This window comes from Anabrus simplex, chromosome 1 (assembly GCF_040414725.1).
Source record: "Anabrus simplex isolate iqAnaSimp1 chromosome 1, ASM4041472v1, whole genome shotgun sequence".
Taxonomy (NCBI): Eukaryota; Metazoa; Arthropoda; class Insecta; order Orthoptera; family Tettigoniidae; genus Anabrus; species Anabrus simplex.
The window spans coordinates 867,750,995-867,771,563 of record NC_090265.1 but is presented as its reverse complement, the minus strand read 5'-3'; the positions used below and the strand labels follow the sequence as shown (position 1 = coordinate 867,771,563).

General features: G+C 40.2%; 1 protein-coding gene across 1 annotated transcript in view; it reads right to left on the bottom strand.

The window, feature by feature from the left end:
* TfIIFalpha (transcription factor IIFalpha) overlaps positions 1-20,569 on the bottom strand; it is a 177,239-nt gene that overhangs the window by 104,960 nt on the left and 51,710 nt on the right. Inside the window, exon 4 of the mRNA XM_067136495.2 lies at positions 7,509-7,643. Within this exon, the coding sequence (XP_066992596.1) occupies positions 7,509-7,643 (135 nt within the window). The remainder of the gene's footprint in view (positions 1-7,508; positions 7,644-20,569) is intronic.

Genomic DNA, 20,569 nt, shown 5'->3' with positions numbered 1-20,569 from the left:
AAGAGCGTGTGACATACTGTACACGAAAAAAGAAAAAATACAGTACGTAGTAAGATATGCTATGCATGGTTATATGTACATCTGTGCTGATAGTATTTTCCGTTATTTTTAAATTTTTTGCTATTTGCTTTACGTCGCACCGACACAGATAGGTCTTATTGCGACGATGGGGCAGGAAAAGCCTAGGAATGGGAGAGAAGCAGCCGTGGCCTTAATTAAGGTACAGCCCCAGCATTTGCCCGGTGTGAAATGGGAAACCACGGAAAACCTTTTTCAGGGCTGCCGGGTGGGATTTGAACCCACTATCTCCCGGGTGCGAGCTCTCAGCCGCACGCCCCGAACCGCATGGCCAACTCGCCCGGTGTTATTTTTGTTAAAGATCACATTTAATCAGCTATGTTTCCTACGCTGCATTATTGAATGAAAGAATCTGTTATTCCAGCGCGGAGAGTGGAGCATGAAACTTTCTGTATCTCCAGTCGAAACAGAATATTCTGATGACATATGTTGAGTGAAATGTAAACTACGTGAACAGGAATGGAGACTCGTCTTATGCTCATCTGGAAAAAATCCCAGTATACTGCCATCACCGAACGGAAGTACTGCCAATATCTCAAACATACGTCTGTACGGGGAATTCGGTCTTGAAAGACATCATGGAATGTAACTTAGGAAATTAATGTTAGATGTCATCCATTAATACTGTATATCTGGGATACATTTCTTCGTTACTGTATATAAAGCTGTATCATTGTATTAATTGCCAATGTTGTCTGTTGTAGGCATTGTATTTTAAATATTAGAATAAGGTTTTAAAGTTTCAATCTCAATAAATAGTCATATTATTTTCAATAAGACAACGTAATATATAAACACTTTATATTTAAGTGGTTTTTTTAAAGTTTAGTATGGATAAGTTTGTTAATGGTGAACCATAAGTGTAAGTTCTAGAACAATGTTATCAATTTAACCTTGTAAGTATATTTATAGCTGAAGATGTTCAAAGTATGAACAAAACATGTCCTATGTTTGAACAATTAAGCAATAAAATAAGAATGAGATTGTAATTTTATAATTGCTTTTAATGTATTGAATAGGTGGAAATCAAAGTTTTACTGTTCTCCTTTTAACAGACTTTCAATAAGGAAAAAATGAGGATAGACTCTTGCAATACCCCGGCTTGACGAAAATAATAATACTTCTGGGCTACAAAATACAATAATTCATGATTTGAACAGGATACTTCAATGAAACCCTATCTACTTACATCATAGGCCAATGATTTGTAGATGAACATAACAATCAAGAAGAAATCCGTGTTAAACAGCAGCAGGCATGGTGAATATTAGTTTGGAGCATATATGACAGTACTTCCTTGATAAACTAAGCACATATGCGATAATTGAAAAAGGCTTTACACAATAAAGCTTGTTTAACATAACACAGGCAAGAAATAATATAGTACACGCTGCAAATCACATGCTAGTTCGACTTTGAAGTCATAGTTTTGATTTTTTTAGCTTCCTGCAAAAGCTTTTGAGAAAATGTTTTGTCATAACAGGAACCAGAACTCCTGATCTTCAAAATAGAAATAGACTCCAGAGATTCATTGGACCTGCATGATCTGAACTCTGTTCTATTTTTCTTCACAAGGCTGAAAACACGTTTACATTCTGTATTGCTATGGGGTATGGTGAGAATAGAGAGCATTACTCTAGAAATTTGGTTATAATTAAGAAGTCCATCGGCTCCACGAATTCTTGATATTTGTGCCCAACTGGAATCACTTGCAGCATCTTGATTTTCAGCCAAAGTGTCATCTACCTGAAGAGCTGTGAACTGCCTCTGAAGCTCATTCATCACCTCATATTAGTTTCATTCTCTTCCTTGCATAACATACAGGAAAATTTTCCAAGAAAAAACGAATGGAAGAAAACTGCCTGTGCATCTGTGGAAACTTGTTGATAATGTAGTCACAGGCAGTACAAAAGTAGTTTCTCACTGATGAAAAGAAAAGGGATTTATCTGTATACTGGAGATCATTCACTATGTTCGAAGTCTGAATGCAAATAACTAACTCATCATCACTTAAATCGTTTTTTCCACCATGTGCAATATTAATATCACACCCACATACCGTGCAAAAGGCAAATTTTTCTCCCTTTTTTTATTTTAGTACACACGGAAAATCAACTGAATATTATTCTTTAGATGTCTGGAAGTACTGTTTCTTATTGGATTTATTCATGATATTCTACAATAGGAATGTAGCGTATGAAAATGTCCGAGAACAAATGTCTCAATATGTACTGAAATTTGAAATGAACCTGGATCACTTAACGTCACATAAAATTATAACATAAACACTCAAGGCAGTCAAACACTTCATTAAAACATGTCAAAGCACACAAAGTCTTAAACCACTAAATGAACACGACGCCAACCTCCTGAACAAAGAATATGCACATGGTAAAAAGCATACACACACGTGGAACAAATGTAATTCTTCTTCATTTTCTTCTTTATAATTGAATGGGCTTCGCTAATAGCGGTATACCCAGTCACTGGAACGAATGTAATTAGTCCAACGAATACAGGAAACTGCAAAGCACGAAGTTATAACACAAAAACTCGAACACTTCATTAAAATATATCATAACCTTATAAGACCAAAACTTTTGAGGAACGTCAACTTCGTCAACAAAGTACGTCAAAGAATACAGATTAAATCACAAGTGAAATAATTTTCAGAGCGAAGCCTGTCGACACCTAAGATTCACACGGAAGAACTGTTATCCCGGCTTTAAATTCAATTCCAATAATGACACAAACATCACACGGTTAACACTTTGGGTACGAGAGAGTAGTCAAGTTTTTGAATTTCACGACTTGGGGTCGTACGTTCGTTCTAAATCGAGAACTGTGTGAACCCATTTGGGTATGCAGTAAGTATGTGTTTCGAAGCTGTAAAAAGTCCCTTCCTGCCATCTGCTGGTCGTCTATTTAAGTACGTGCATAATCCACCTTTCATTCCTCAATTCCTGTTTTGGCGCGACCCAATATGGGTATGTCAAGAGTGCTTTGTAGGGTGACAAAGTCATTGTCTATCTCGCACACGGATTATTTATGTAAGTGTGCAGTGCTGTGAGTTCCCTTTCTGTTTGGAGTCGTTACAAGTAAATTGAGCAGTAAAAGACTAAATGCAGAGAGTCTGGATGATATATCGAACAAGTCGGCAATGATGATGTAGACGAAGTATATAGTTACAGTGATTTTGAACCCAGTACAGAGCAAATAGTGATCTCGCCCGTTCATCCACATCGATAAATTACAGTCTTCAGCATACACTTCCCCACTGTACTCCGGGTTTCCAAGCCAGCTGTTGCAACAATTATGACCGTCTTCAATGATATAGTAACTAGTTTCCCATGTTGCACAATCATCCCTGCTAGGTTCTCTTACTTAAATTAAAATTATACAAACAAAATGATATACTTATTAAATATCCTGGAACTACTAATTCTTCTTATAATATTATTCTGTTACATCCTAATTTACCAAATTCAAATGATTTTCACTACTTAATATTACATTTTATACGAAAATTTCCCATCCTAAAATCGGAAGATTTCCTGACCTAAAATCAGGGATCGTACCTTTTTATGGCTCCAGTATGAGCAAGCTAACACATCTTTCATAATCAACACCATATAATGCATCCCTGCAAAGGAAAAGGTAAGTATGACCGAGCGTCGGGACAGTAACTACTGTATATGTACGATCCCATATGGAGGCGCGTGTACGTGTACAATTCGTAATGACCAATACGACTCCATATGGGGTCGCAATATTTTACCTAATATACATAATCAGATAACCTAATATATCATAAATAAATCCTAATTTCAGCGATAATTTGCTTGGTTAAGCCTCTGAACGTTTTGGCACCAGGGAGTAACTCGATCTTATTAGCTCACAGCACAAGACGGCAATCTATGAAATTTGGTCTGGCACTCAACGTGTTAAAAATACCAATCATATCAAAGAATGAGTTATCGACTATCATGGACTTGCCTTCGACCAAGACCAAGCATGCTTCGACCCACGCAAACAATTGATTTTACGGAAGTGGAGCGATTATCGAGTGTTAACGTTTCAAATTTCTGTCTGCAAAGCCGTAAAATTACACCATCCATTCGTAAAACCGTAAAATGCTGCAATTTCTGTAAATTTTGGCAGGTATGCGTACCTATCTACAGTGAACATCAAGATAGCAGCACTACAACAGACTCGGTTCACAGATGAAGATGCAATGGAAACCCAAGGATACCGGATCTATAAAGGGAAACCAGGTAAGAGGGTGATGACAGTTCCACACCTGGGTACTGGCTTTGCTGTACGCTATAGAATGGTCAACCATACATTAGAATTCATCTTGCCCAATGGCAGAACCTCCTCACTATCCTTCAGGTTCCACAACAGAGCGTACACCATAGTTAACTTCCATGCACCTACAAACGACACCAACAGGAAAGATCTGTAAGCAGTAGAATACTACTGGAACACTCTTGAAGAGACCCTAGACAAGATCCCAAACCACCACACCACCATACACATGGGCGACTTCAACACACAAGTCGGTAAGGAGGAGAAATACCAAAAGAGAGTAGGAAGTTACCCAGCCCACGAAAGGACCAACAGAAATGGTGAGTGACTCATAGACCTTTGTGACAAATACAACCAGGTCTTAAAATCAACCGCGTTCAAGCAATTGCCTAAGAAGGTCATGACCTGGAAGAGACCAAATCACATGCTGGGTGAATTTCAGTTAAACCATGTGGCTATTGACAGGAGAAGCCACAGCCAAATACAGAACGTCAAGGTCTTGAGAGGAGCCAACCTCGACTCTGACCACTATCCCTCCCTAGTAAAGACCAATCTACAACCCCAAAAGTCTTGAGGATACCTAGGTTCAACACCCAACGGCTGAGCGATGAGGGTTGTGACTTCCAGACCACCCTTGAGAATGCACAGAAATAAGGGTGGCCTACTCTACAAAAGGCTCTACTGGATGCCACTCAAAAAACCATCTCTGCTTCATCCAGCAAAGGCAAGTACCCCTGGTGGATCAGAGAGTGCGATCAGGCTATAGAGGAAAGGCACAGAGCCTGAATCAAGTGCAGCCAGCACAAGGATGAGCCCAACCATCTGACTTTCATTGTGTAAAGAAAAACAACAGCGAGCATCATCCGTAAAACTAAGAGGAACTACAACAGGTCTCAAATACAACAGGCAGAAGAAGACTTCAAGAGAAACAATTTTCAAGAGATCTCTACAAGGGACTCAAGAAACAGTCTACCTCATACACGGCCCCCACCTTACATCTCCGAAGGCCAGATGGGAATCTCCAAATGAACAACAGAGACTGCACCAACACCTCTGCAGAGTACTTCCAGAAACTCCTCAATGCAGAAGAATCAAAAGAGAAACTGACCATCACTGAGCTCACTGTCATGAACCAGGACTCTGTACCCCCCAACAGCGAAGAAAGGGAGTAGATAAAGGCCTCAAGAACAACAAGGCTCCAGGTGAAGATGGTAGAGTTGCAGAGATGTGGAAGCATGTAGATGAACAGTCCCTGCAGAATATCACCCAGATCATCCAAGACATATGGAGAACAGAGGTCTTGCCAGAGGGATGGACCTCAGCCATGATTCATCCACTACACAAGAAGGGAAGTAAGACCAACCTAAACAACTACTGAGGCATCTCCCTGTTGCTTGTAACCTACAAGATCTTCTCTACAGCCCTGCTAACTAGAGTCACCGAACAGCTGGACTCCAAACTAAGTGAATACCAGGCTGGTTTCTGCGTCAGTAGGTCCTGCACAGAGCAGCTACAAAACCTCAAGAATATCCACACATACAGCAGCCGAGGGGGACACCCCTGGGTAGCCATTATGGTGGATTTCCAAAAGGCATACAATTTAGTAGATAGACACTCTTCTCTACCCTGCGGGAACTAGGCCTGGATGAGAAGACCACCAGACTGGTCCAAGCTACCTTGACGAACACCACCTCCAAAGTCAAATTCAGGGGTGAGTTATCTGAGAGCTTTCTCATCCAGACAGGAGTCAGACAGGAAGATGGTCCCTCTTGCATCCTCTTCAACGGTGTACTAGAGAAAATCATCATGGAATGGGCTGCTACACTGCCAGCAGAAGCAGGACTGAAGCTTGGGTACAAGAAAGACAACCTCAGTGTACACTGTCTAGCCTTTGCTGATGATCTCACCATACTGGTCAACAGCATGAAAGAGGCTACTTACCAACTACAGAAGCTCTACAGTATTGCAGCAAACACCGGCTTGAAGGTCAACCTACAGAAGATGGAGTTTATCATTAATATAAAGCAGGCACCTTCTACAATCCCACTTGGAAACAATAACCGTAAGTAAAGTCCCTGCAGTCAAGTACTTAGGAGAATGGAATTCAGCAACAAGCGAGAGCAAAACTTTGGTCATAGACACCAGGTGCACCAAGTTAGAGAGGGCCTATCATTCCTGTAAAAGTATCTACACCTCCAAGTACCTCTCCAAGAACCTAAAGCTGAAGGACTACAACTCTGTAGTAAGACCCTCTGTACTCTACGCCCATGAGTGCCTGTTGATGAATCAAAAGGGCCCATTCAGGAAACTAGAACTTAAAGAGAGGAAGATCTTGAGGAGGATACTAGGCCCTTAAGAGAGGAGGATGGCACCTACAGGATCAGGCACAACGAGTTCTACAAACATCAGAAAGACATAGTTACGTGTCCGAGGAAAAGGCGGACTGACTTTCTACGGGCACATGACCTGCCTGAAACCCTGCAGGCTCACCAACAGAATCCTCACAGTGACAAGTAGGGGAAAGGCTTCCAAGACCAAGTGGATCACCTCAGTAAAATCAGACTTAGAGGAACTACAGATCCCATTAGACCATAGAGAACTGATCTCAGTACTTACAGGCCATCCTACAGAGAGTCTTCCCACTGTCCCTCACAAGCAAAAAGAGTACAGGAACCACCAGACCTGTGGACGGATGAAAGGAAGCAGGCACACAGCCAGACAATGATAGCATACTGGGCCACGAAGAAGCAGAAGACCTTAGCTAAGAGTTAAGGCGAGCCCCGTGGTCCCTAGTAGGCCAAAACGAATAATAATAATAATAATAATAATAATAATAATAATGATGATGATGATGATAATAATGATAATAATAATAATAATAATAATAATAATAATAATAATAATAATAATAATAATAATAATAATTTATTATTATTTTGGACTAACTTAACATGCCTTTCTAGATAGATTCTTCTTACAGAACATTTTAACTAGAATACGGATTAACCACAAGTTTGTTTAAACCAAGAGTCCTTCACCCTTATTACTATCAAAGCTGAAAAATGAGTCTAACCTTAAACCATGCACATAAATACATCAAATTTGCTTAAATTTTAACATACTTTTTCCCAGTTTTGCCACCAACTTTCAACAACCAAGGTTGATCCTCTGGTCGATACTTCTTGCTCACAATTCCAAACTTCTTGCGGCGAGCTTCTTCTCTAGCCTCTCGTCCAAATTCACTGCCTGCTCCAAACCTTTAAAAAAGTAAAATGTGATAATTTCTTGGCATATTGTTTTAGATAACTTGGACGTGCATGTCACGTCTAAATTTTAAAATTAATTAATGAATTGTACAAAAGAGAAAAAGGAAGATCAATAAGCCTCTTAAAATGAGGATGTTACCACAAATGATGATAAACTAAGAAAGAAAAAAATTAATATGAAAGAAGTATGGATACTCAAGCACCGTAATACAGTGTTAGTGTGAGAATCAAATGGAAACTAAAAATTACCCATGTAAAAAAGCTTGATACAACAAAGTGGAAATCACGTGTACAGCTGCAAGCTCAGTTTATAAAGTATATTTAACAATGACAAGGAGGAAAAGCAGATAATGACGCTATCCCTGATACCCGGCCGAGAACACCACAGTCAGCAAACACAGGAAGATAAAGCTGACCACGTAGAGTAAGTTATTTTGATCATCAAAAACTTGCCTTAAATGTTTCCTGTTAGTCACATTCTTTTTTATTCTTAATTTGTTTTCATTATCCACATTACAGATTATGAATCAGACAGTTCAACTTCACTAGCAACTCACATAATGTTAGCCTCTGACTAAACACAATAATTGAGAGTCAACAGTGTACAGATATATCTGAACTGCATCAAGACCTCCAGTACAAAAACTTTATAATGACCATTACCTCATATTTTAATTTCATCATAATTTTTAATTTAAAACATTTTTAACAAGCACTGTACTGCATATACAATTGCGTGTCCAATATATGTTTAGATTATTATAATGTATTTTACTGAGGATGACCGTATGCTTGGGTTGAAACATGTCTAACTGAAATCTCATCTTAACTATAGATGTATATTGCGTACTGATTACGAGGATAATTAAAAACAATTTGACAATTTGTAAAAAAAAAAAAAAATAAAAAAATAAAAAAAAATTATTTAAAAAATTATTAAGGTGTATCGGCATTCTCGTTACAGAGCACTCTCATTACCTCTCTCCATCGTATCCACCCTCCATTTATCCTTGCTCGCACTTCAGCACTACATAAATGAGATCCTAATTAACAGAAGGTATCAGTCTTTAGAAGTTATTCACCATTGATTTCAATATCACCATCACTCTGGTTTCTTAGGTATTGTCTTCTTGGTGTTATGAAGAACAAATCTGTTGAGGGCATAATTTCAGGCTTTGACCTGGCGTTGTTGATCATGTTTGGAGGTGCTGGCAAGCATGACATCATCCTAATAGAGTTAAGTTCCATGAAACTGTGCTGTACAGTAGGTCTCGAGTGATTGTGTCCAATACTCAACTAAAGAGTATACGTGACAAGGCTCAATCTTGATAAACCCGAACTTTAAACGGAAAGCTGTCTGATATGTGGCGCATCGTATTCTATTATTAGTGTTAACATAGGGCATCTGAACCTTATTGATGAGTTGTTCTGGAACTCCATAATCTCACAATGCATACCAAAGTAAACTGTGTGGTACATGGTCGAAAGCCTTCTCAAGATCCGTTCTGATCCATTGTTGCAACACAAAATAACCAATCAGCCTGTCACCACCGTCCAACATCACTGTAGAATCGGCCGCCCCCGGAGTACAGTCACAGTAGGCAGCAGCCCACTCCGGGCCCTTTAGGCTTTGGGAAGCCAATACCAAACTATAAGGCAGTAGTATGCAACGTTTGCAGCCGCTCAACACATCAGACACAACTTGATGTCTACCAGTGACATTTCCTCCACTCAAGGGCCATCACTCTCCCAACAGAGTTTATCCGCCTTAAACCATTGATCCTCTTGGGATGTCAGGTTATTTCCTGCTACCCAAAACTTAGCACTGAGTTAAGTATAATTACACTATCCAAAAGAACTAGCGGAACATGTTTTTTGAACGTCTGGTATGTTACAGTACTTTTTTGTACCAGTGGCCTTATTGCATAGACTGAGACCTTATGTATTGTATCCATAACTGACACGCACTAAATTACGCGTGTAATGGAGTCTGAGAAGTACGCAGGCCATGTGCGTTCTTAGATCAGGAGAGTGTACACAGAAGGAATAAACATCGCATATACGGGCCACAAAAACTTTACTGATGTTAGCAAACGTAAATGGGTTCCCTGTGACTTTATTAAATCATTGTCAAATTGAACTATCATCAAAATTTGATGGTTAAAAAGCAGATAAAGTTCATTTTTGAAGTTAAATTTCACTAGTGATAAACATTTAATTTTAGTAAAGTTAATTCTTGAAGTTTCAAATGCTCAATTCAAATGAAATAAATAACAAAATAAACTAAGTTTCTTCTTGAAAGAATTAGTCAGTTTGATTGACTATAAAAACAAACGAAGTTCATTCTTGAAGTGCCCAATTCAAAATTATCGAAACTAACCAAAGTTCACTCTTGAAACAACTAATTGATCGACGTATTGTGAAATTAAATACAGTAGTCTCTCGTTAATCCGAACTAATTGGGACTGGATTCTGTTCGGATTACGAAATTTTTGGATAAAACGGAAAATATTTTCTAATAATAACGGTATTGTTTTTATGTCCTGCTAACTACTTTTACAGTTTCCGGAGACGCCTAGGTGCGGGGATTTTCTCCCGCAGGAGTTCTTTTATATGCCAGTAAATCTACTTACACGAGGCGGACGTATTTGAGCACCTTCAAACACCACCGGACTGAGCCAAGATCGAACCTGCCAAGTTGGGGTCAGAAGGCTAGTGTCTCAAACGTCTGAGGAAAATACTTTCTACAATACAGTACAGTACATACTGTAATTTGGAATGTCAATTCTTTAGCAGTTACATTAATAAAATACTGTATAAAATTACAGTAGGGTAGTTAAGAACCCGTAGAGGAGAAAACGACTAAAACTAGGTTAAAACTTATCTCCTAAAACTGCTAAAATACGGTAACGGGTTACACTTTTGCATTGTACCCGGGATGCGAAGAACTGCTTGTGATGTTTATTTAATAGTTCTGCCACTCTCTCAGTGGTAGCGCTGCAGAACGTGAACACGTGACTCACCGCAGCACACCACAGTTGTGAAGGTCTCTGGGTGATTCTGCCTCCTCAGTTAGCTGCTGGCTTTGTCTCAGCTTATTAGCAGCGCTATACTGTGATAAATTCGATAAAGTTAAGGCTTGAAAATGACAAGCAAACCAAAGCACAGGTCTTGTACTTTTAAAGAAAAACTTGGAGTGCTGAAATGGTTGGATAAGGGTGACAGTGCATCAAAATTATCTGACGAGTTTGGTGTTGGAAAAGCTACGATTTCCAAGTGAAAGAGAAACCGTTCTAAATTTGAACAGTTTTGTACAGCATCATCAACAGACATCCTTAAAATCCGCCAAACATCAAAAGTGTCCAAATTCGATAAACTTGATGAAGTGCTTTATTTATGGTTTTCACAGGAGAGGCAAAAAGGTACTTCGTTAAGTGGACCTCTTGTTCAAGAAAAGGCACGTCATTTAAATACATTATTGAATGGAGATGTTTCATTCACTGCCAGTACTGGATGGCTCGATAGATGGAAGAAAAGGCATGGAATATGTCAGTTAACAATAACAGGAGAACAGTTATCAGGTGATCATGCTGCTGCAGAAGATTACATCAAAGAATTTAATGACTTGGTAGCATCAGGAAATTATTCACCGCAACAAGTGTATAACGCCGATGAAACGGGTTTAAATTTCAAGGCTCCTCCCAGTAAAAGCCTTGCATCTGCGGAGGAGTTTCGTGCACCTGGGTTTAAGATGAGTAAGGAACGTGTTACTGTATTAGCTTGTAGTAATGCTGCAGGAACAAAGAAACTGCCCCTAATGGTTATCGGCAAATCAGCAAAAAAAACCAAGGGCATTTAAAAACTGTAACATGAACACTCTTCCAGTTTACTACAGAAATCAAAGAAAGGCATGGACGGATGCACAACTTTTCAAAGAATGGTCTGAAAAACAGTTTGTTCCCTCAGTAAAAACTTTTAGTGTAAAAAGTGGTTTGCCTTCTTGGGCATTGCTCTTAACTGACAATGCTCCATTGCACCCAGCAGTGAGTGAATTAACTTGCAGTAAAATAATAGCAATGTTCTTGCCTCCTAATGTTACGTCGATATTGCAGCCAATGGACCAGGGCGTTGTGCAAAATGTAAAACTTGTATATAAACGGAAACTTCTCCGGTACGTGATTGAGAATGACAGTTCATTTAAAGATAAAAATGTCATTGTTCCGTATTGAAATTATTTTTAATGACAGTTCACTTACTATTCTTCAAAAACTGAAGAACGTGAATGTAAAGGACGTGGTTTACTGGGCAGCAGAGGCATGGGAGGGTGTCAGTGAGCAGTTCATGGGAAAAATGTGGAAGAAATTGTGGCCGAGTCTCGTATTCATCGAGAGTCCAGCGGAAGTGCCTGCAAATGTCAATCTCCTTAAAATCGTTCAACAAATTCCTGGGTGTGAGGAAGCCATTGAAAATGACATTAGCGAGTAGATGGAAGCTGACTGTCATCAATTACAAACAGACCAAGAAATTGTAGCTGTGGTGGAGAAAGAATCTGGAGTTGATGAGGAACAAGAGTGATGATGAAGAAGACCACAATGAACAACTAGGGTCACATTCAGATGCCGCGGCCGCCTTAGAACTTGCCATACGCTACTTTGAGCAACACTCCACTGCTACGCCCACTTTTGTGATGTTTATGAGATACTGGTTTAGGTTCCAATCACTACGGCAAAAGAATCTAACAGACTTTGCAAAGATAAACGACCAGTGATTGATGGTTTATGATGTGTAATTATGGTTACATTAAGTTATTCTAGTAAAATATGACTAATAAAATGCAAGCAAATCTTCATTCTATAATATATTCTTTCATTTCAATAAGGAGAATTTTTTAAACAATTGAATATTTCAGTTCGGATTAACCGGACTTTTGGATTAACCGAGTTAGGATTAATGGGACTCTAGTGTAGAGTTCTAATTCACTGGAAAGTTACTTTATGGAGTGGCTAAGTCTCAATTGTGCTATAAATGTTCTTCGAAGTCCCCACTCACTAATAAGTTCGTTGGTATGACTTAATACTTCAGCTGTAAGTTATTTGATAAATTTGGAAATTACTTATGAGTTCGAAAGTTATATTGAAAGTCACTGTAAGAAAAAGTTGCTTGGAAGATTAAAAGTGACTTGTAGACTGGAAAATTAAATGATAAGTCGCGGTTCATAATGTTCTTTAATAACATAGATGTATATCACCTTTTTAAAGTGCTGGCTCCGTTTGCCTGTGTCCTCACAGATCCATAGCACCACATCCAACGGCGATCAGGAACACCATTACTACGCATCCCCTGAAGCTACCACGCCTCCATCGACGGAAGTTCACACGATTTTACGGGTGGTTGAATTATGCATGTGGCGTCAAAGTTGCCACACCACTTTGAATGATACAGCACTGTCTGTTCCTAATTAGCAAGTCTAATGTTTATACCTTTGTAAAGTCTAACGTTTGGAATGATTTTGAACCAAGATTGCAATTAATAAGGTGATCAAACCTTCATGATACACTGAACGCACTATATTCCGACTAAGTTTTAATGCAGTTTGAAAAGTTTAAGTAGAGTCTATGCATTCTACTTAATACATGATGATGATGTGAGATTCAGTCTATGTTCCGTTATGTTAAGTTAAGAAAACAGTCAACTGTTAATCTAGCACCAAGAAGTGTTAATATTCGATTTCACAGTCTATGTCCCATTGCATGAACTAATATGCACATAACTACAATAAACAAAGTCCTAACTAGTTGGTTACTTGCAGAAATTCAACACATGAACTTGTCTCACTAACTTAGCTTTTCTGACTGTTGTATACTACAAGGCATAAATTAATAATGTCCAACGTATGACACTTGTGTTTACACGTAAGCCACACAAAATGTTTAAGTGTTCGAATGCTCTACATGAATCTTTTAGAAAGGATGGAAAACTTTAGAATGGAGAGTTGTACCGCTGTCGAAGTTAAAGCTCTAGACCATACCTCACCGGTACTGAGTTTGAAGTTCGGAACTTGACACTAAGGCACTGAGTTAAGTCACAAAATTGCCAGCACAATCTCGTGCAGCAGACCATCATCGGTCCCTGCTGTCGGTCACTGTGTCGTTTGAAATTTTAGGCTCGCCTTAAATACCGGAGCTTGACCCTGAGCAGAACCATCATTGATATTACCTGATATTTTAAAATCTCAATGTCTTCTCTAATAATACGGCTAACAACTTGAAACTTGAACACTAGCTATTTGTTATCGCCAACTATACGGTCTTGTTATCCATTTGTTGATATTCCATCAGGAAGTGGAGATATAAAAAACTTCAAGATGATTCTCTCCAATACGCAGGCCATATGTTCCGTGACGTCGTGCCTTATCAAGCTGCAGCGAGCTCACTAGCAGGAAGCGTTGCATTACAGTCCACAACGCGCACAATTTAAAATGATGAAACACGCTGTGCAGTTCCCAGTTCGATCACAGGCGGTTCCTGTTTCAGTATTTAAAGCAGGAAAAATCCAAAGTCATACTGTCGCTATAGTCTTAAACTCTGCAGTACAGTGCCAGGAGTCCCCTCAAAACAAAGTGAATACTGTGTGTCGCAAAGAGATTTAAGTTGACATTTGTACAGCTCATATATTTCCGAGCATGAACAATAAGACTTCCTGACAATGTACACGTCGCGAGAGTAGTCACTATGATCCAGGAAGAATGAAATTTTCGTCGCGATGCTGAGAACTTCAAAATCTCCCCATATGTCAATTATCAGTTAAGGAGTTGATACGAGACAGGTCAGTTCACCAGGAGGGTTGAACAAGGTCATCAACGCCTCACACCCAAAATGATGACCAATATCTGGTCATTTCAATGTTGCATCGTCATACTAGCAGTGCCAGACAATTGCAACAAGACCTCAGAAGAGAAACAGGAGTCATGGTATCCAATCAGACTGTAAGGAACAGGTTAAGCAAAAGGAGCTAACATCCCAGACGACATGTTTAAGTGCCACGTGGCAACAGAGAAAAGTATATGATTATTCCACCTTGGTCAATTATTTTAGAGGAAACTTTCAGTAAATTATCATCATCCTCATCATCCTTCTATCTGGGTCTCAATCATCCACTTTGGTATCCTTCCTTCTTCCATCCTCTTAAAATGTCTGAACCATCTAAGTTTACCCCTCTCCATTCTATCGTAAAGCTTTTTCACTCCAATTTTCCTCCTGACATCCCCATTTCTTACCGTGTTCTTTCTTGTCTTTCCTATCTTTAAAAATGTCATTCCACTGGCCTAGACTTTAATCACCTCTCATTTTGTCAGCGTCTAGGTCTTCGCTGCATATGTCAGTATCAGGCAGTAGTACATCTTATGCATCAACTCTACATCCCACTGGTACTTCCTTCCTCCACACCATGTTTCTCATCTGGTATAATGCATTTCCCGGTTGAACCTTTTTACTGCACTCTCCATAATTAGAAGGTTTTATCCCTTTATTTTTATCATTCCTTCCCTTTCTCCTCTAATTAACACCATTGTCTAACTCTTTTCCTCGCTGATTTTCATTCCATAATTTTCAATAATCTCACTCAACATGTCGAGTTGTACTTCCTCTCTGTTTGCTTCCCACATCATCTACGAACGTCATTACCTTCAGCTCCCGGTCCCCGTACTTTCCCTTTGTCTCCTTCACAATATTGTCCATAACTATCATGAATAACAGTGGTGACAGCACACTTCCTCCTCATAGCCCATTTTCTTTTCAAAACCATTCATTCCCCTTCACATGTATCTGGACACGGACACTGCAGCAACAATACCTGTACATTGGTTACCCACATTATTATTATTATTATTATTATTATTATTATTATTATTATTATTGGATTTGTGATTGAACATAATATCTTGGTGTAACGCTTGATACTAAGCTTACATACTGTGACCACATCCAACGGGTAAGAGATAAGGCAGCGAAAACCATGACTGCACTGAGTAGACTCATGAGAAATATCAAGGGGCCGAAATGTAGTAAAAGGCGGCTTCTCATGTCGACTGTTCAATCGATACTGCTATACGGTTCGGAAATTTGGGCTGAACCGTTAAAAATTGCGAAATATCAGACAAGAATTGCGGCTGTACAACGGAGAGCAGCTTTACGAATTGCTTGCGCATATCGCACAGTATCAGAACCTACGATTCTAGTAGTAGCAGCAGTAGTTCCTATTGACTTGTTGGCCTTATAAGACAAGAAATTTGGCTCACACAAGAAGAGCTAGGAAGGAAAAGGGCAAAGGCTTTGGCTCTTAGTCGCAGAATGCAACGATGGCAAACAAGATGGGAAAATGACTCTAGAGGGAAATGGACGAAAGACTGATACCTTCTCTGGGCGTATGGGTTGGCCGAAATCATGGTGAAGTGAACTACTATCTCACACAGTTCTTAACAGGTCATGGATACTTCTGAAAATTTCTTCATAGCCTAGGGCTAGCAACCAGTCCGGTGTATATACTGCGGTGATATCGATGACGTATTACATACTTTCTTTGTGTGTGTTCATTGGCTGCCACAAAGAAGATGCTTAGAAGTTATGCAGGGAGAATTGACGCCAGGAGGGATCGTGTCAGTAATGCTACGAAGTCAAGAATCTTGGGACCAGGTGGCAGTCTACGTAGAAAATATTCTGCGTCAGAAGAAGAAGGACCTGGACGATTATGACAGACAGTAAAGCAGAAGAAGGAAGCACAAGATGCATTAAGCACGATATCCGTCCTGAAGTAATGCGAGAGCGGTTTCCGGGGCGGAGATAAACGTCGTGGGAAAAGGGAGTGTGGTTTTTAGTGGGTAGGAATCTCCACACACTTGTTGAGTGCGGACCCTCACAAGCGTCTTATGAAAGATTTTCCACACTCCCTCGCAAAAAAAAAAAAAAAAATTATTATTATTTATATATAATTTGGGTAACCAATCTACAAGTATTGTTGCTGCAGTGCCCAGATACATGTGAAGGGGAATGAACGGTTTTGGAAAGAAAATGGGCTATGAGGAGGAAGTGTGCTGTCACCACTGTTATTCATGATAGTTATGGACCATATTGTGAAGGAGACAAAGGGAAAGTACGGGGACCGGGAGCTGATGGTAATGACGTTCGTAGATGATGTGGGAAGCAAACAGAGAGGAAGTACAACTCGACATGTTGAGTGAGATTATTATTATTATGGATTATTGTTGGACATAAAAGGACGCGTGAACTTCACAGCTACAAAATACCTCAAGAAAGCGGGTTTATATTGTGAAGGCACTTACCGAAATGAGCTTGTATGGTTATTTTTAATCCCCATTGCATGGTAGATGTGTTTGTTTACAACTTGAATGACAGAATATTGAGTGAAATATGGAAAAGTTTGCGGTGAAATAATCCTGTTGTGAGCAGCCATCTTGCCAAAGATCAAAATCACATAGAAGGTACACTACGGTAGATAGACGATCGTTTTCTAGAGTAAGCGCTCCCAGCGCCCACTCACAACTTCATCTCCTTGACTGAAGACACGGCCAACTAGACTCCCTCAATGGCAAGATGGCAGAAGCAGACATTCTGTGTGATACAGTGGAGCTCCCTGGTGTATCAAGGGAAGTATCTACAATGGCCGAAATGGTAGGAGTATTGACCTAAATCTGATTGATGATATCAGTCGGCAGATAATGGAGAATCAATACAAAGAAGAGATGCATCTTGAGACTGCAAGATCACTGTTGAAGAACATAATGGCTATTCCTCTCAAAAACCTAAAAACGGAAATAAAGAGTGGCCTCATGAAGCTGGAAGAAGCTTTAGAGGCTGGAGCAACATGCAGGATGTCGTGGAAGAAATCTGCAAAAGAACTAAAGCAGAGACCAACTACCACGGAGAATAAGGAATTGTCCAACACATCACCAGTGACAAATGACTCGGAGGAAGATCAAGGAAAATGGGAAAAGTTTCTGTCCAAGAAGAAGAGAAAGAAGAAGAGTGAGGATAGGAAGCACGAAGATATTCCAACGAAACAGGCCAGTAAGGATCCTGAAAGTACAGCGCTTAGCGAAAGTGGGAAATGACCTCATTCTAAATCTAGGAGTCGTTCAGAAGCCGTAATCATCAAACCAATGAACGGTAAGACTTTCGCTGATGTATTAAAGGATATCAGGAACAGGGTGAAGCCGGAAGACAGTGGAGCAGGCATTCGATCTATCCGTAAAACAAGAGCTGAAGCTGTTCTTCTTGAATTCAACAAAACAACTAAGATTGAAAATAGGGAGGTATTCAGTAATTCTCTGAGAGATGCCCTCGGACGAGATGGCGACGTAAAGGCTTTAATCCTCTGAACTACACTGGAGATTCGAGACATGGATGGCATCACTACCGCTGCAGACGTAGAGGAAGCTGTAAGACAAGATTCCGGCAATCCCCATGGAGAACTGAAAATATCGGTCTCAAAACCAAACAGCTGGGGACAGAAACTTGCCATCTTCGAAACCAAAGACGAGGACGCTCAGAAACTACTGGAAGCAGGAAGAATTAAGATAGGATGGCTATACTGCAGAGTAAGAGCTAGAACCATGTTACCTCGCTGCTTCCGATGCCTATCATATGGACACCTGGCAAGAAACTGCACAGGCCCCGACAGAAGTAAGCTCTGTTTTAAGTGTGGAGAATCTGACCACAAGGCAGTAGACTGTAAAAGGAACAATCCACGATGCATGCTTTGTACAGACAAGGGTGTCAATGAAGCTAAACAAAATCATATTCCTGGATCGGGTGCATGTGCAATATTTCGTGAAGCTCTGGAAAAGGCAAAAAATCACAGTAAATGATGCGAATACTTCAAGCAAACATGCATAGGAGTCAAACAGCTAACGATCTTATAACACAGCTGATTTACGAGATGGAAGTAGACATCGTTATTATTAGCGAACCATATCAAGAGAGGGACCATCCAGGGTGGTTTGTGGATAACCTCGGAACAGCTGCAATTTGGATACCAGATCTAGGAGAAGTCCCAGTAACACAGCATGGATGCGATGACGATTTTGTTTGGGTAGAGACTGGGGGGATCACTATTGTAAGCTGTTATTTTACACCAAATGAATATGTTTCCAACTTTCAGATGAAACTTGATGGTCTTGAGGATGTAATACACAGAATGGAAAAAAAAAAAAACTAGTGGTCGCTGGTGACGTAAATGCTCAAGCGTTGGAATGGGGCATGCTACAGACTCCAGAGGAAGTCGTATAATGGAGATGGCAGCCGGAACGGGTTTGGTGGTCAACAACATTGGAAATGTGCCAACATTTCGATGGCCAGGATGTCAGGGAACAATACCAGGTGTAACCTTCTCATCAGAGGATATTACACCTAAGATGTCTGAATGTCAAGTGATCGAGAACTACATGGGGAGTGATCATCAATATATCATCTTTCGACTGCTCCCAGAATCTCCTCAAGAAAGAAACATCTTGCGCAGGCCAGCGCGGTGGAACGTAGCCGGTATCGACAAGGAAAAGTTCATTGATGTAATACGGAATGGAATGGAGAACATAACTGAAAAATGTTTTGCTCATAGAGGGAAAGAAGCAGCTGGTGTATGTGTTGAACTCACTATGCAGCTAATCCATCAAGCATGCAACACCTCAATGTCCCGAAGGAGACCGCGAAATAGCAAGCGCCCAGCGTACTGGTGGACCGAAGAGATTGCTGAACTGAGAAAGAATTGCCTGCGACTTCAACGCAGGGCTCAGAGAATGAGAGGCAGTCAAGAGAATACCTCAGTCACAGCGGAGTACAAGTCAGCGAAGAAGGAACTCCATAATGCAATCAGAAAAAGTAAAGCCGATAACTGGTGGGCAGTGGCTAAAGAAGTAGAAGATGATCCGTGAGGACAAGGTTATAAGATTGTAATGAAGAAACTCGGGACATTTTCAACCCCGAGTGCGGATGCACAAACAATTAAACAAATTGTGGATACACTATTCCCAGACCATCCAGAGAGGATTGACTGTGACGATGAAAAAGAACTGGATGATATACCCCTCTTCACTGTAGAAGAGCTGAATAGAGCTATTAGTTCTCTTAGAAACAAGAAAACTCCAGGACCAGATGGTATACCAACAGAAGTGCTAAAGGTAATATCAGGACTATGTCCAGAACTGTTGCTGAATATGTACAATCATTGCCTGCAAACGGGTGTTTTTAGTCCCCGATGGAAAATGGCTCGTTTGGTTCTGATCAGCAAAGGAAAACTTGGTGGTTATAGACCTTTATGTATGCTGGACACAGCTGGAAAAGGCCTGGAGAAACTTCTGCAGCCCAGAATGCTCTCAGCAGTTCAATTAGCAGGGGATCTATCTGTTTGCCAACATGGATTTCGGAGAGGAAACTCGACGCTAGATGCAGTGTGGGAGTTGGTGAATACAGCAGAAAGGGCACAAATGGGCAACCATCATTCCCGTAAACTGACACTTCTTGTGACCCTGGATGTGAAGAATGCCTTCACTTCAGCAAGATGGAGCGACATGTTGGTAGCTCTTGAAGAAACTTTCAAGCTACCACAATATCTTATGCGCATAATGAGAGATTACTTCAAAGATCGCACTTTGTTGTATGATACGGAAGATGGAGAAAAGACAAAACATCTGACAGCTGGTGCAGCGCAGGGATCGATCCTTGGTCCAGATCTTTGGAACATAATGTACGATGGCTTGTTACGTTTGGAGATGCCAGAGGACACGAAGCTTGTGGGCTACGCTGATGATGTGGCCGCCTTGATAGTAGCTCGTAATGTTGAAATGGCTCAAATCAAACTGAACCAGGTGATGCGGCGCATAAAAGAATGGATGATGAGCCACAGTC